This window comes from Panthera onca, chromosome A1 (assembly GCF_046562875.1).
Source record: "Panthera onca isolate mPanOnc1 chromosome A1, mPanOnc1 haplotype 2, whole genome shotgun sequence".
In the NCBI taxonomy this organism is placed as follows: Eukaryota; Metazoa; Chordata; class Mammalia; order Carnivora; family Felidae; genus Panthera; species Panthera onca.
In genome coordinates this window covers 155175039-155190073 of record NC_138339.1, presented here as the reverse complement: position 1 = coordinate 155190073, position 15035 = coordinate 155175039, and the positions used below count along the sequence as shown (strand labels likewise).

Genomic DNA, 15035 nt, shown 5'->3' with positions numbered 1-15035 from the left:
CCTGGAGCCTAGGCTAGGACTAAGGAAGAATTGGCAGCAAAGGGCTTTATCCCAGTGGTAAGTCCAAGACCTAGCCCAGATGACAGGGGTCTGGAGTTAAGCATGGACAACCAGGAAAAATAAGGTAGACATTGAGCAGGAGTTGTGCTCAGCTCTCTTCCCTACTCTGGGTGAGGAGTCAGGAACCATCAGTGCAAACAGAAGTGCATTTCTAGGGTATTAATTACTCTCAATTAAAGCAGGATAGCAGAGCATCTGCCTGGGCAGGTCTCCACTACTTCTCCATTTAAACTCCCTCCTTGTCCTGTCTTTTTGCTGTCTTTCCACATGACCCTGAGGTCTGGGAGAGCCTCCCAGAATGGAAACCTAACCCCACTCCTATTCATGTGCTCATGCTATGGCTCCACGCAGCCTTGGTCTAATGCCAGAGTCTTTGCAACATGCAGAGACCTCCTGCGATCTGGCCCTCTCACCCTCCAGCCACCTCCCCAATTCTCAGCATCCTGGTTTCCATTCCTGTGTGACACTTTATACTTCACCAAAAATACCACTGCTTCCTCACATCAATGCTGAGCATGGGGAATTCCAGGAGGTTCTAAGAGCAGATCAGCTCTGGTGGTGCCCTTGGCTGCCTGGATTAGACAGCCATAGGGGGATGCAGATGAGCCTTCTTACAGTCCATGGGGCCATGGTGTCAGCAGCCATGAAGTGTGTGGGGAGGGGGTGAGATGAGAGAGGGAATCCTGAGACATGGAGGTAGTGAGGTCAGCATGCTTTGAGGGAAGTGGGCCAGGTATGTGCCTTCTACATCACCATTTCTGATTGTCCTCTCTCTCCCTAGAGCATATGGAAGAGCCACTTTCAAACTAGATTCACTTATTAATGTCTAATAGGGGCACCTGGGTGGCTCAGTTGGTTAAACATCCGACTTTGGTTCAGGTCATGATCTCATGGTCCATGAGTTTGAGCCCCACATCAGGATCTATGTTATCAGTTCAGAGCCTGGAGCCTGCTTCGGATTCTGTGTCTCCCTTTCTCTCTCTGCCCCTCCCCATTCACGCTCTTTCTCTCTCTCAAAAAAAATGAATAAATGTTAAAAAAATGATTAATGTCTAATATTTACTCATTGCCAAGATGAACTATGTTGGCAGCTCTCACAAACCAATGTGACAGGCATTATCACTATCCCTGCAGTTCAGGTAGGAAACTGAGGCACAGAAAGGTGAGATCTGCTGCTCAGTGTTCTAGGGCTGAAATCTGAAGCCATACTCTGGTTCTATAGACCATATCCTTTATCATTGAGTCATACTGCCTCTGAGACAGAGACTTTGAGGTGCCTGTGGATAAACTACTTCCTCTCATGACATGTGATTTACTTCTGGCCAATATTATGAGCATAAGTGTTGGATGCAACTGCCAGGTTTGGCCCCTGGAGCATACTGTGTGGCTCTCTAAGCTCTCTCTCTCTCTCTCTTTCTTAACTTGTAAGCCAGATAGATGCAGAACACTTAACTGAGAGCCCAAGAAGTTCCATGGGGGAACCATGGGGTAAAAGTAGCCTGGGTTCTTCCTCACTCTCAGAGGATAGCTTCCCAGGACATCTGCCTAGTCAGAAACATCTGTACAAGTTTAAGTAACTGAGAAACAAACTGTGGTTATTAAATTCCTTTGTATTAAATATATTTTTGACTAATACCTGTTTGTTATAGCAGCACAATTTAGCCTATTATTAATGGCAAAGGGAAGAAATCTGGCAGATACTATCTCAACCAAGCAATTAAGGTTAACACCAACTGTGATACAACACATCAACATCATATACCTCCCAATAAGATGAACTGAGAAAGACACAATATTTCTGTGGCATTCTTGCCAAAAATGTGTAACTTCAATCTTATGATGAGAAAACTTCAGGCAAGTTTAAATTGGAGGACATTATGAAAAATAACTTTCCAGTAAAGGAAAAACTCCAGAACTGTCACAGTGTGTAGGAGCCTGAGGAGACATAGCAATTAAATGCAAAGAATTGGATCCTGGGCCAGAAAAAAGGACATTAGTGAAAATTGGTGAAATGCAAAGGTCTATTACTTAGCAATATTGTGTTAATGCTAACTTCCTAATTTCAGTAATTGTAGCATGTTATGTAAGATGTAAACATAAGAGGAAGGTGGATGAAGGGAGTGCTAGAGTTCTCTGTGTTGTTTTACAACTTTTTGGTAAGTCTCAAGTTATCTCAAAATAAAAAATAAATAAAATAAATACACGAATAAGAATGTGGTGATGAGCTACTGCCATATGGTAGCTTTGCTCTTGATACACTGTCATCAAGCCTGGACAATCAAGACCCACATTGGTTTATACACCTTCAAAAAATTTTTATTACAGAAAACTCCATTCTTCCAAGTCCATTTCAAGACCCACCTTATTTATTAAACTTGGACTTCTGTGTCTATTGGATTGAATACCTTTCTTGTTCCTTGGGTATCTGATATGGAGTCAAAAACTCTGTCTTTCATTGTAGGTTCTCAAGAAGAGGGACTGGGGCTCCATAGCTACGTTCCATTCTGTGAAGGCTATGAAACATCTGGTCACCTGGAGCACCAACAGCATTATGTCTCTGCCTGTGAGGTTAGGCAGGGGAGTCTGCCATGCTTCAGCATCTCCTCTGCACCCCTCTTTGGGCCCTGTGGACAATGTCACTGTGGGCCTGTGACCATATCAAGGACCATAACTGAAGAGCCAGATATCAGTCCTAGGGTTAACACAGGGCATTACAGGCATGACTGTGTGCAGGTGGGGATGGTGACATGTCAGTCCCCAGAAGTGCGGGGCTTTAGGCAGAAAATGCCAATAAGGTGAAAGGGTCTGTTTCTCAGAAGCAAGATGAGAAGATTAGGGAGGTCCTGGGAGCCCACACATTAAGGTGCACAGGTTTCAAATGCAAGAAACTGGGTTGTGGTGCTGGACAGCAGCTGAAAGGAAGCCCATCCCAGAGCACATCAGGACAGATTTGGCCAGCCAGTGTACCAATGCTTTAATAATGGAGAAAAAATTGGCTGTCACAGGGCTTTGCATGGAAGGCTGTGACTGCTATTTACTGAGCAGTTAACAGGGGAAGGGTGAGGCATTTGAGGACGGCAGTTGAATCTCAGAGTAGCAGCCTCAGCAGAAGGAGGCTGGCAAAGGCTGCAGGGGTGAAAGAGACTTTGGACCCCATATCTGGGGTGGTGGGCTCATTGGAGATGGGTGTTGAGGAGCTGCCAACAGGAGGGGTGGTCAAGGTTGCATTGGGAATGGCGGTTGAGGAGGTGTTGGCACTGTCTACACACTCAAACTTTCGGAAGATGACTCCTCCAATTGTCCGGTTCTCAGAAGATAGGAACTGACAGGTGGAGTTACTGATGTTGGAACAGCCTTTCAGCACAAGCGTCTTAGACTCTGTGAATGCAATGGAGACAGTAAGGACTTCACCTCCCTTTTTGCGCTTCTTCCACAGGCCTCTCAGCAACCTGAAACCTGTTTTAAATCTAAAACAAGAGCTTAGAGGAAAGACCTAGGATCAAGAACACCAAATGGAGGGGCGCCTGGGTGGCTCAGTCAGTTAAGTGTCTGACTCTTGATGTTGGCTAAGGTCATGGTCTCATAGTTTGTGAGTTCCAGTCCTGCATCAGGCTCTCCACCAACAGCACAGAGCCTGCTTCAGATCCTCTTTCTCCCTTTCTCTGTGCCTCTCCCTCTCTCTGCCTCTGCTCTCTCTCTCTCTCTCTCTCTCTCTCTCTCTCTTTCAAAATAAATGAACATTAAAAAAACAAAATCACACCAAATGGTAATAGCAGAGGGGCCACATAGGTCAGAACACAGACCCCCACCTAACTCCAGAAGAAACTGAAGCTCCAGAAGGTGGATGCAAGCCTGAGCTCACAGAAATAAGCCTGGGACTCAAATCTCCAGTGTTTACTTGAGGAGCTGACAGGTGAAAAAATCCAGGGATGGGCTCATCCCCTCTGCTCTCAGTCCAGGAAGGTCTTCTCCCAGACTCCCCTCCTCCAGGTTCTGCTTTCCATCCCCACTTTTCTTTAGACCTGAGTTCTCTCTGCCAGAATTTTCTCTAAGAAAACTAGAGGTGATCTTACTTCTAAATCTGAATTATATTGTATTTAACCCTGTTAAAGGTGCAAGTCCTAGGAAAAGGCCAAGGGAATTTGCAAAGAAGATGTTGTTGTGATTGCAACTACCATTATTGAGCTCATAGTATGTGCCAGTATTGCTCTAATGGCTACAACTTAAACAGCTCTGGGCAACAGACAGTTCACAGGGGAGGAAAAACCTGGAAGGGACTAGCTACTTATCTGAACAAGGGCTACAAACTTGCTTTGAGAAGGAAGGAAAACTCTCCAAATCCCTTTGAAGAAAACAATGACTTACTTTTCTATAGAAAATAGCAGTGCTGGAGATTGAATTAGAGTGAGCTACAAAAATGTGTTGCTTGGCACATGTCTACAGTATTGGGGGGGGGAGGGAAGTGGGCAAAAATAAATAAACAAAAAAACACCCCTACATGTATGGCCACTTTGATCTGTCTGGCCTTCAGATTAAGTCAAATACTATGAATTTAAAAAAAAAAAATCTATCCTTGGCACCAAATGATACCTGGTAACAAGCTGAGTGGAAAGAGAAAGTCTTTCTGATGTTGTTGTTATCTTTAGACATAGTTTAGAATTAAACATCAGAACTGTGTTTAAATCCTAGGGATTTTTAAATTTTTTTTGAAAATCCTTATATCACTAAATGAGAGAAGTCAATGTGAAAAGGCTACATACTATGTGATTCCAAATATATGATATTCTGATAAAAGCAAAATTATGGGGAGAGTACAAAGATCTGAGGTTTCCAGGGGTAAGAGATTAATAGAGGATTTTTAGGGCAGTGAAACTACTGTGTGTGATGCTATAATGGTAGATACATGTCATTATACATTTGTCAAAACCTATGGAATATGCAACACAAACAGTGAATCCTAATGTAAACCTTGGACTCTGGGTAATAATGATGTGTCAATGTAGGTTCATAGATTACAACAAATGTTCGATTTTGGTGTGGAATGTTGATAGCAGGGGGAGTCTATGTATGTGTGGGAACACATATGGGGTATGTGGAAATCTCTCTACCTTTTTCTCAACTTTTCTGTGAACCTAAAACTCTTCTAAAAAATCTTTAGAAAAGTAAAAAAAAGCTTCAAGATACGTGTGATGTTTGACCCCACTGAAAAATCTGCAATTACATGTAAACATGGATTTCCAATACTATAATTGTCATTAACAAAAGTTGAAATTAAATTGTACTTGAGTGTTGGTGTTCTTAAACTATTTTTATTCTAAGCCGTATTGTGACGGAGACTCACTGGCTGTTCTAATTTTAGCTTCATGTCTCTTCCTTTCCTGCTGGCCCACCACTAGACACCATTAGAATGCATTTCCACCCTCCAATGCAGTTTGGGTTCTGGCCAACAGAATGTGAGAAAGTGACTCATGTACCTCCAGGCCTTGCCTATAAAAACCTGCCTGCCTGGGTGCCTGGGTGGCTCAGTAGGTTCATGAGTTTGAGCCCCCCATGGGGCTCTCTGATGTCAGTGGGGGGCCACTTTGGATCCCCTGTCTCCCTCTCTCTTCCTCTCTCTCTCTCTCAAACATAAACATTAAAAAAAAAAGACTTTCCTGCCTTCCTCTACTCCTTCTCTTTCCCCCACCTATTGGTGAGATTCAAAGAATATAGCAGGCAGCTGCCAAGTCCTGGGTAGGTGGGAACCAGAGCCTCGAGATGGAAGAAACACAGGCCCCAAAACTCTGCAATCAACTGCCATATGAGCAAAAAACAAACATCTGTTACATTGAGCCAGAGGATTTAGAGGTTGCTTTTTAACAGTAATAAACATAACCTAACTAATAAATGTATTATTCTTTAAATACTTGGGTATAGTATTAGCTTTGTATTTTATAATGGTTAACTTGTGGGGCTCCTGGGTGGCTCAATCAGTTTAGACTCAGACTCTTGGTTTCAGCTCAGGTCATGATCTCATGGTTTGTGAATTCAAGCCCCACATCAGGCTTTGTGCTGACAGCAGAGAACCTTCTTGGAATTCTCTCTCTCCCTCTCTCTCTGACCCTCTCTTACCCTCTCTCTTCCTCTCTAAATAAATAAATAAATAAATAGATAAATAGTTAACTTGTATTTCATAATGGCTAATATCAAATTACTTCTATAGCAAAAAGCAAATTGTTGGCTCTTAAACCCAATCTAACTCTTTCAGTCAGGTGATCCATGTTGTCATAAGCCGACACTTCTCAGTGACAAGTAGAGAGAAAAGTGTTAAGTATTAAAAGGAAATAAAAGCAAACACACACCCCCACAGAACAACCCAACCTAGTAAAGAAATAAATGCCAGGAATGACACAATGCACTTAAACAGGCCTGGCTTGATTATAAGCCACAATAGAACAAGGTTCAAGAGGTGGACAGCCCAGAAGGAATGGTTCTGGACTAAGGTGGCAGAAATAGCAAACAGCTCAAGGCTACATTAACAGCCTCACTATCTCAAAGACATTCTGACCTTGTCTTTTTATCCTACTAACCTCCCCCAGCCTTCTTTTGTTAACCTAGAACTTATTACCCAACACTTGATAGGTTTTCAACTCAAGTCTCATAAAAGGAAATCAAAACCCCAAGACGTACCAGTCTTAAATTCTGCAACAAGACTAACACACCGTTCTTCTTTATAACATTTCCTGGATTTCACACTACAGGAAGTTTCATTAGATCCGTAACATGCAAGACACTCTGTGTTGTTGGACACATCTTCCTGTAGAGGAGCTGGGAAGAATAAGAGAAATTTAGAACAGTGTTAAAACACAGAACATGGCACTGCCTTGTACTGAAGGAGACAAGCAAGCAAATATGCTGGCCAGAGAGAACTTGAGAATGGGCAATTGCATGAAGACACTAATCATCCCAGCCAAATAGTTACATATCCCCCCAAAACAGTTATAGCACACAACCCCACACACTTGCCCTTACAAACCATTCAGTCTTTAAGAACTATGGTCAGTGGTTGTGTTGGGCTGAGAAGAAAACCAACCGATGTCAACATTAGCCAGCTATGATGAACATGCCAATAAGTGTATAGATGTCACTAAATCTTTCTCTGAATAGGGGTACCTGGGTGGCTCAGTCTGTTAAGCATCCAATTTCGGCTCAGGTCATGATTTCACAGTGAGTTTGAGTCCTGTGTTGGGCACTGTGCTGACAGCTCAGAGGCTGGAGGCTGCTTCAGATTCTGTGTGTGTGTCTCTCTCTCTGCCCCTCCCCAACTCGTTCTCTCTCTCTCTCTCTCTCTCTCTCTCTCTCTCTCTCTCTCTATATATATATATATATATATATATATATATATATATATATATCTGCCTCTCTCTCTCTGTTCCTCTCTCCCCAAAATAAATAAACCTTTAAATAAATAAATCTTTCTCTGAATAAATGAACACATGCCATTACTTACCAAAATTATACTGAGACCCAGTTCTGCTATTAATGACCTATGCTAGAACTATGACCAATTAACCTTGCCTTTGTGGCTATGTTTTCTTCTCCTTGAAAAAAGAGCTTTGGTAGGAGGGGCATCTGGGTGGCTCAGTCAGTTAAGTATCCTACTCTTGATTTCAGTTCAGGTCAGGATCTCATGGTTCATGAGTTCAAGCCCCACATCAGGCTCTGCACTGACAGCAAGGAGCCTGCTCGAGATTCTCTCTCCCTCTCCATCTGTTCCTCTCCTGCTCTTTCTCTCTCAAAAATAAATAAACACTAAAAAGAGAGAGAGCTTTGTATGGACCAACAGTTGTCAAATTATGGTCCAAGAACTACTGGGAATCACCCAAGAATCTTTCAGGGAGTCCACAAGGTCAAAAACATTTTCATGATAATACTAAGATGTTCGTTGCCTCTTTCACTCTCTTTCTCTCATGAATGTACAGTGGAGTTTTTGAAAGGTTACATGACATGAGAGATTGCAACAGATTAAATAAATGCACAAGCAAATGCAAAGAAGACAACTGGGTTGTCTTCTATTAAGCCAGTAACCAAACATGTTTGAGAAAATATGTAACAATGCCACTTTTCTTACTAAATATTATGTTTTGTTTTGGAAGATATGCTTTTTTCTATTTAAAAATGTTATTAATGTTCATATGTGGGTTTATTATTTTTTAGGAACCTCAATAAAGATTTTTAAAATTTCTTTTGGACATTTTTTTAATTTTTAAAATTTCTAATACAGTAAATACTGATCACATGGATCACATAAATCAAAGTTCTCTGGAGTTCGCCATAATTTTTAATACCTACAGTCTTAAAATAGGGCCTGAAACCACATTTTAGAACTACTAATAAGCATCTAATTCCATCCAACTTGGAGTGCTGTGATTTCTGTCTGTACTTGGAAAAGAGGAAAGCATGAGAGTAGTGGTGGTTTTCCCATTTTCCTGTAATTGTTGTAATTGTTGTAAGTCAGCTATTTATATTACTTAGATATGTACTGAAGCTCTTGGACCTGAGATGTCCCCCAGAGAGTGAGAACCACAGGTGGCAAAGGAAGGGACAGGGCCAGGTAGACAGAGGGAGGATGGCACATTGCCAGCACCCACCTAGAGCATCACTGGTGTCATTACACTCCTTCCCTTGGCAACACTGGCTTGTAAAGTGAAAACGTTCTTCACCAGACACGTGGACAGTGAAAGCTTCAACCATGTCTCTTCCTTCCCTGCAGTTCTCTGCAGAGCAGGCCTTATCCTGATATAATGCAATGGCTGCCGCTGCACAAAGACAAACACAGAATATCATCCCTGGGTGCTGAAGCTTCAGAGAGGGCAGAGACCCTGAATAGTGACTGCTTTAGGAAACAGTAGAAACATATCCTCAGTTCAATGTGATTTCAGAGACACTTGGGAGAGTTTCCTGCAAAAAGAAAAAATTTTCCCCATGAGGTAGTTCCTTCCTTTAGCAGGAGACTAGCAGAGGTGCAGGCTAAACTTCAGGACAAAGACTGATGAGGAGCTTGAAAATGGTAGTTCGGGCCAATATTCCAGAGTGCACTTATCAGTCTTAGCATCTTGAAAAATAGCCAAGCAGATCTGATGGTCCTAAGTGCAATCTGATGTTAAACCTGAATACAGTCAAGCTTTTAGATCATAGCTATCTGATATGGTAGTTAGTAGCTATATGTGGCTATTTAAAATTCAGCTCTTCAGTCATATAACCACATTTCAAGTGGCCAATAACTACATGAGGCTACTATATAAGACAGCATTGATGTAAACTTTTCCATTATTGAAGAAAGTTCTACTGAGCAGCATGGATCCAATTTATAGGAAAATACCAGAAATAGGGGAAGAAAGAAATGACACCACAAAGAAGCAATTAACCAAAGCCAGAATATGAGACAACTATAGGACAAATGGTCCAGTTTCTCCAACAAATCAGTGGGATTGAACAACAACAACAAAATGATGATTGATTCCTGTTATAAAACAAATTGGACATATTAGATCTGACAGCAAAATACAGTGTGGGGATTTTGTTTATATATAAATTCTAATACATTAACTATAACACAACATCTGAAACAATTGAGAAATTTTTAAGATGCCCTGGCTACTACAGAAAATTAAAGAATTCCAGCTAATTTTCTTAGGCATATAATGGTATGGTAGTTACATAAAAAGAAAAAAAAAAGTCCTTATCAGAGATGAATAGTGAAGTATTTTTAGGTGAAATTACATGATATCTAAGTTTGCTTTAAAATGCCATTGCATGGGCACCTGGGTGGCCCAGTTGGTTAAGCATCCAATTTTGGCTTAGGTCATGATCTTATGGTTCATTAGTTCAAGCCCCACATCAGACTCTGCTCTGGCAGCTCAGAGCTTGCTTGGGATTCTGTCCCTGCCCCCATCTCTTTCTGCCCCTCCCCCACTTTCTCTCTGTCTCTCTCTTTCTCAAAAAAAAAAAATAATAAGTAAATTTTAAAAACAAAAGAAAAAATAAATTTCAAAAAATAAATAAAATATTATTACAAAAAAAGGCAAAATGTTGATAATTATTGACACAGGATAGTGGTTACATGGCAATGCATTATATTCTTCTTCTTGCTTTTGTGCATATTTGAAAATTCCCATAATAAAAAGTTAAAAATAAATCTAAGTGCTCTGAGAGAGAGGTAACAATCATGCCAGGAAAACACCCTGGGAGGGAGTATGAGTGAAAGTATGTTGGGTCTGGAACAGGAATGAGCACTGAAACAGAGAAAATTGGGGAGGAAAAATGGAAGAATGCAAGCACCCAGAGCAAAGTTCCTGCTTTGCAGTTTACTAAGAGGTTCCCCTGCTTCTCACATCCACTAATTCAGGTACAGAATGAGATTTCAGTCAAGGGCAGCCATTCCAAAAAGCCACAAGGGCTTGCCTGTTTGCTCCTGCATTCTCATCTGACTTCTGAATTTTGCTTCTTCTGGAAGGCATATCCATGAGCCCATCTCTCTCTTTGCACAGCTGGGCCTTTCCTCAGCCTTCCTTTCTTCCCTCGCCACCCTATCCAGCTCCTGCCCCATGCTAATCCCAGAAATGGGGGGTTATAGCATCCCAGACTCACCTAGAGAAGAGTTGGCCAAGAAACTGGTACAGCTGACATTGGCACTTGAGGGACACCTAGTGATGTTGCTGTTGACACAGGAGTTTGTCAATGAATTACACTGCACACAACTGAGGGATTCTGGGGAGACAAGATGTCCAACATTGTCAACATTCAGGAGACACTTATAGAGTGTACTATGGACAAAGCACCACATCCATCTCAAGCTAAAGGAATAGCTGGGAGGTATCCCTTCCCTCTGGCATCCCCCAAACTTGAGGCTGTGAGATATAGCCACCCCCATTAGTTTCTCACCACTGTCCACCATTTCCCAGTGGGAATAACCACAGCACAGAGCCCCAGCTCCACTGACACCAGTGTGCACAGAGAAGTCTCCCATTATCCACTGACCAGACTTTGACATGAGAGGCCACATGAGAGAACCCCAGAGCACCAAGAACAGAAGACCTTGATGAGGTGTGAAAAGAGGTCTTTATTCCCAAAGGGTGTCATTGTTTTCCCTCACCTACAGCTGTTACCACAAGTGCCGCGATGATACAGGTAAGGAGGATGCCTTTCATGGTGCTGGATCTGGTGTCTCACAAGGACAAGGACTGTGGCTGTACAGCTCTAAGCCTGAAGAGACACAAATAAGGCAGTCTGGGGTCTTGGAACATCCCCTAATTGTAATCATACTTTGATAAGCCCAGCACACAGCCCATCCTTGTGAAAGAAAGAGTCAGCATTCTTAGCTGTGAGCACAGATTTGTGATGCAGTTTCTATGCTGTCCTTTTATGTGCATCAGTCTGGGATTTCCCCAATTCTGGATGCCTGCAGAAACATCTACACACAGATACAAAACGCAGCCTGTGCATTTCCTACGGAGCCACTTCAGGTACAAGATGGGCAAGCAGAAGATTGCCAGCCCCACTGGGAATGGGATCCAAGAAGAAAGCTGGGCTTTCCTGTCCCAGAGCATAATGTAATCCTCTAGCTAATATCTGGCCTCATACACATAATTGAGGGGCTTACCGTTGTCATCACCACCCCAGTGGGCAGACACCTATTGAGCACTTTATTCTGAGCACTCTGTGTTCTTTAATTCATGTAATGCCTCCACCCTAGCAGACAGGAACTATTATTAGCATCGCCCTCATTTCGTAGGGAAAATCAAGTCCCAGAGAGGTTAAATAAATCACTCAAAGTCAAGGTCACATTCTTGGGAGGTGATAGAGCTGGGGTTAGCTAAGGCCCCTAACCACCACCCACACTGCCTCAAACTCATGTGAGTACCAGAGCCCCAGGCCTGAACACAATCAGGATACAGGACTGAACCAGAGGCTCCAGCACAGCAGTCTTTCTGTATCCACCAATCATCTGATAGCTACAGTTTCTCTGTATTCATTAGGATCCTGAATCAGAGCTCCCAGAATTTCATCTTGCACATGTATCAAAGGAGCAAGGAGGGGAAGTATCTGGCTCTGCACGGAGTCCTTCCTGATTGTTAGCTCATTTACCCTATAAACAGTAGCCACAAGCTGCATGTGGCTATTTGAATTTAGATTCATTGAAATGTTGAAAAAAAACAGCATTCTGTTTCTCAGTCACCTGGCTAGTGACTGCTTATTGGCCAGCACAACTTTGGAACATTACCTTCATCACAGAAAGTCCCAGCACACAGTGTTGCTTATTGCTCTGCTCAGCAGGTGGCAAACTTATAGACAGAGATAATGAATGCTGCCCAAATTCACTCAGCTTGTTAGGTCAAAATTGGGACTTCATTCTGAATCCTTTAAGCTCCAAAGCTGAGTTGCACCATGATAGGGAGAACTGACCTTCACCTGGGAGCTGCAGCCCACCTCTCACCTCTTACCTTTCCACACTACATACATGTACACACCACACACACCACTTCAACTATGATCTCTTAGTTGACTTATTAGGGGTTGGTGAAAATGAAAAGAAACTAGTTCAATCAGGGGAGGCAGATGGGCCCATATATTATCTAATGGCCACAAAATATAAAAAAAAAAAACAAAAAAAAAAACAAGGAGAAAAATTAAGTATGTCTAATTTGAAGCTTGTGGCAGATGTTCTCTTCATTGCACCCTGCATGTCCCCATGCCCGATGACCCCTCCAGGCTTCAGGAACCCCAGTAGGGAGAGAGGCTCATGGGGGTGAGCCTCCTGGGAAGGGTCTTCTCAAGCCTTGTGAGTGTGGAAGAGGATGGAAAGGGAGGTAAAGAGATGAGCGTAAAGAGGCCATAGCAGCCATGCCTGGTACATAAATTGCTTCTCCTTGTGGCATAAACATGATTATTAGCCTCATTTTCATAGGGAAATAAAGGAGGCCCAGAAAGATCAGGATCCAGTCCAGGGACACATGGCAGAGAGTCAGAGTCTGGAGTGGTGAGAACTTGGGCCCTGCTTGCCACCTCTGAAGCCAGTGAGGTGGAGGTTGGGAAAGGGAGCCTCATATGGAAAATGTGAACACGCAGCATCTAAAAAAACCCTTTGCAAAGTACTTCCTTCCACTCATTCTATAATTGGGTATTTTCAATAGCCTGAGAGGGTTCTACCACAATTGCTTTCATTTTATACACAGGCAAGCAGAGTTCAGAGCAGGTATGAAAAGGACAAAGCACATACCATGAGCAAACCCCACAATGCACACATCTCTCCTCACCAGCCTTCCCTTTCCTGAGTGTTGCTAAAGAAGCCAGAGCCATGAGAATGCCCTGGACCGCAACCACCCCCACAATGCCCTTCCCTTGGTTTCAGCTCCTCTCAAGGTGGGACACCCTCCCCCCACCCACAGCTTGGCTTCAACCCCTCACCTTCAGAGTCTGTCCTGGAGACTGCCCACAGAAGGTGGATCCCAGCAGAGGATTAGAGCAGGAGTGTAAAGGGCCTTATATAGCAGGTGACTACACAATCAGAAACCACAGCTACCTGCAGGGAGGGACTTCTGGGTCAGGCTGGACTCTGCCCAGCCACAGGGCCACAGGGAGCTTAATCCTTTGGCAGCTGTGCATTTGGTCAAATATCTGAGGCTTCCAGAATTTGAGTGCAACTTTGGTTAAGGCCTGCCTTTGGCAAAGCATGCAAGAAGTAAGATGTGTCTCAGGCATGGTCTTATGTTGGCTGTGGCCCACAGAATGGATTACAGTATCTGTTAATAAATCACAAGCCTCACATTATACCAGCTTGATAAAGCAGTCACCTTGATTAGTCCATTTACAGATAAGGAAATGAAGGCACAGGAGAGAAACATAAGAGACTTGCCCAAGATCACACAGCTCAGGCAGAGTCAGAACTCAGAATCAGGTCACATAGAGTCCATGCAGCTTAGGAAAGGGGAGTCAGGCCCCATGGGGCCTCAATAAGTCTCAGAGTCCTTTAGCCAAGATGAGGGAAAACCCACTGTGCAACCTCACAGGGTAGAGGGGTCACAAAGCCCTTGCTTGCAGCATATCCTACACACCTGTGTGAGGGGCCCACAAGCATTTCTGCTGCCAACACCAACACTCGAATTCATCCAGCCTCACCATCAGGGAAGCCACTATTGATAAGAACCTGGGTCAGCATCTCCCAGCAGCATCACATTGTGCCATCGATGCTCCTGGCATTGAGAATAAACTGGAGTTACCTGCTCTTTTCTTCTTTCTGCTGTCCCTGCCACCTCAAGACACATATGCATGCACATTCATGCACACACTGACATACACACAAACTCAGACATATATTCACACACATCATAAACCACAGACACACACACACACACACACACACACACACACACACATGCATGAACATCCATACACACACACACACACACATACACACCACATCACACCAATATCCCCAGCCTGCAGTTAAACTTGGAGTTCCCCGTTCTTGAAAATATCTTTGTTTTTTAAAAAAAAAGTATGTATGTATGTATGTATGTATGTATGTATTTTGAGAGAAAGAGAGAGCGTGAGCCAGGGAGGAGCAGAAAGAGAGGGAGACAGAGGATCCCAAGCCCTGACCCGGGGCTCCAACTTGAGATGGGGGGCTCCATCTCACAAACCATGAAAACATGACCTGAACCAAAATCAAGAGTCAGATGATTAACCGACTGAGCACCCAGGCATCCTGAAAATACTACTTATCCATTTGACCTACTCTGTCACTCAGCTTTCCCTTCTTTTCCCAAGCTCATGCTTTCATTCAACAAACATTTTTTTTTTTTTTTTTTTTTTTTTTTTTTTTGCACTATGCATCAGGTCTGCTCCAAGCATTTGGGAGGTATCTGAGCAAAGAGACAGAGACTGCCCTCCTTGAGTGTAGTCATGAATGTGAAACAGAAAACATACATAAAGTG

At 43.1% G+C, this 15035-nt stretch overlaps 1 protein-coding gene across 1 annotated transcript; it reads right to left on the bottom strand.

The window, feature by feature from the left end:
* Positions 1 to 309: 309 nt before the first annotated feature.
* On the bottom strand, positions 310 to 13638 carry LYPD8 (LY6/PLAUR domain containing 8). The gene is made up of 6 exons (XM_060636572.2): positions 13507 to 13638; positions 11195 to 11304; positions 10690 to 10809; positions 8691 to 8858; positions 6730 to 6867; positions 310 to 3438 (listed from the first exon to the last, which is right to left on the bottom strand). The coding sequence occupies exons 2-6, from the start codon at positions 11247 to 11249 to the stop codon at positions 3149 to 3151; spliced, it is 771 nt and encodes a 256-aa protein (XP_060492555.2). The 5' UTR covers positions 11250 to 11304; positions 13507 to 13638; the 3' UTR covers positions 310 to 3148.
* Positions 13639 to 15035: the final 1397 nt, after the last annotated feature.

Excerpts from the sequence above, each read along its gene's own strand:
- LYPD8 (XM_060636572.2), bottom strand. The coding sequence starts at position 11,249 with ATGAAAGGCATCCTCCTTACCTGTATCATCGCGGCACTTGTGGTAACA. Across the intron at positions 10,810-11,194 it reads ACTTGTGGTAACAGCTGTAG|AATCCCTCAGTTGTGTGCAG; the intron begins GTGAGGGAAAAC and ends TTGTCTCCCCAG. Across the intron at positions 6,868-8,690 it reads TGACACCAGTGATGCTCTAG|CTCCTCTACAGGAAGATGTG; the intron begins GTGGGTGCTGGC and ends TATTCTTCCCAG.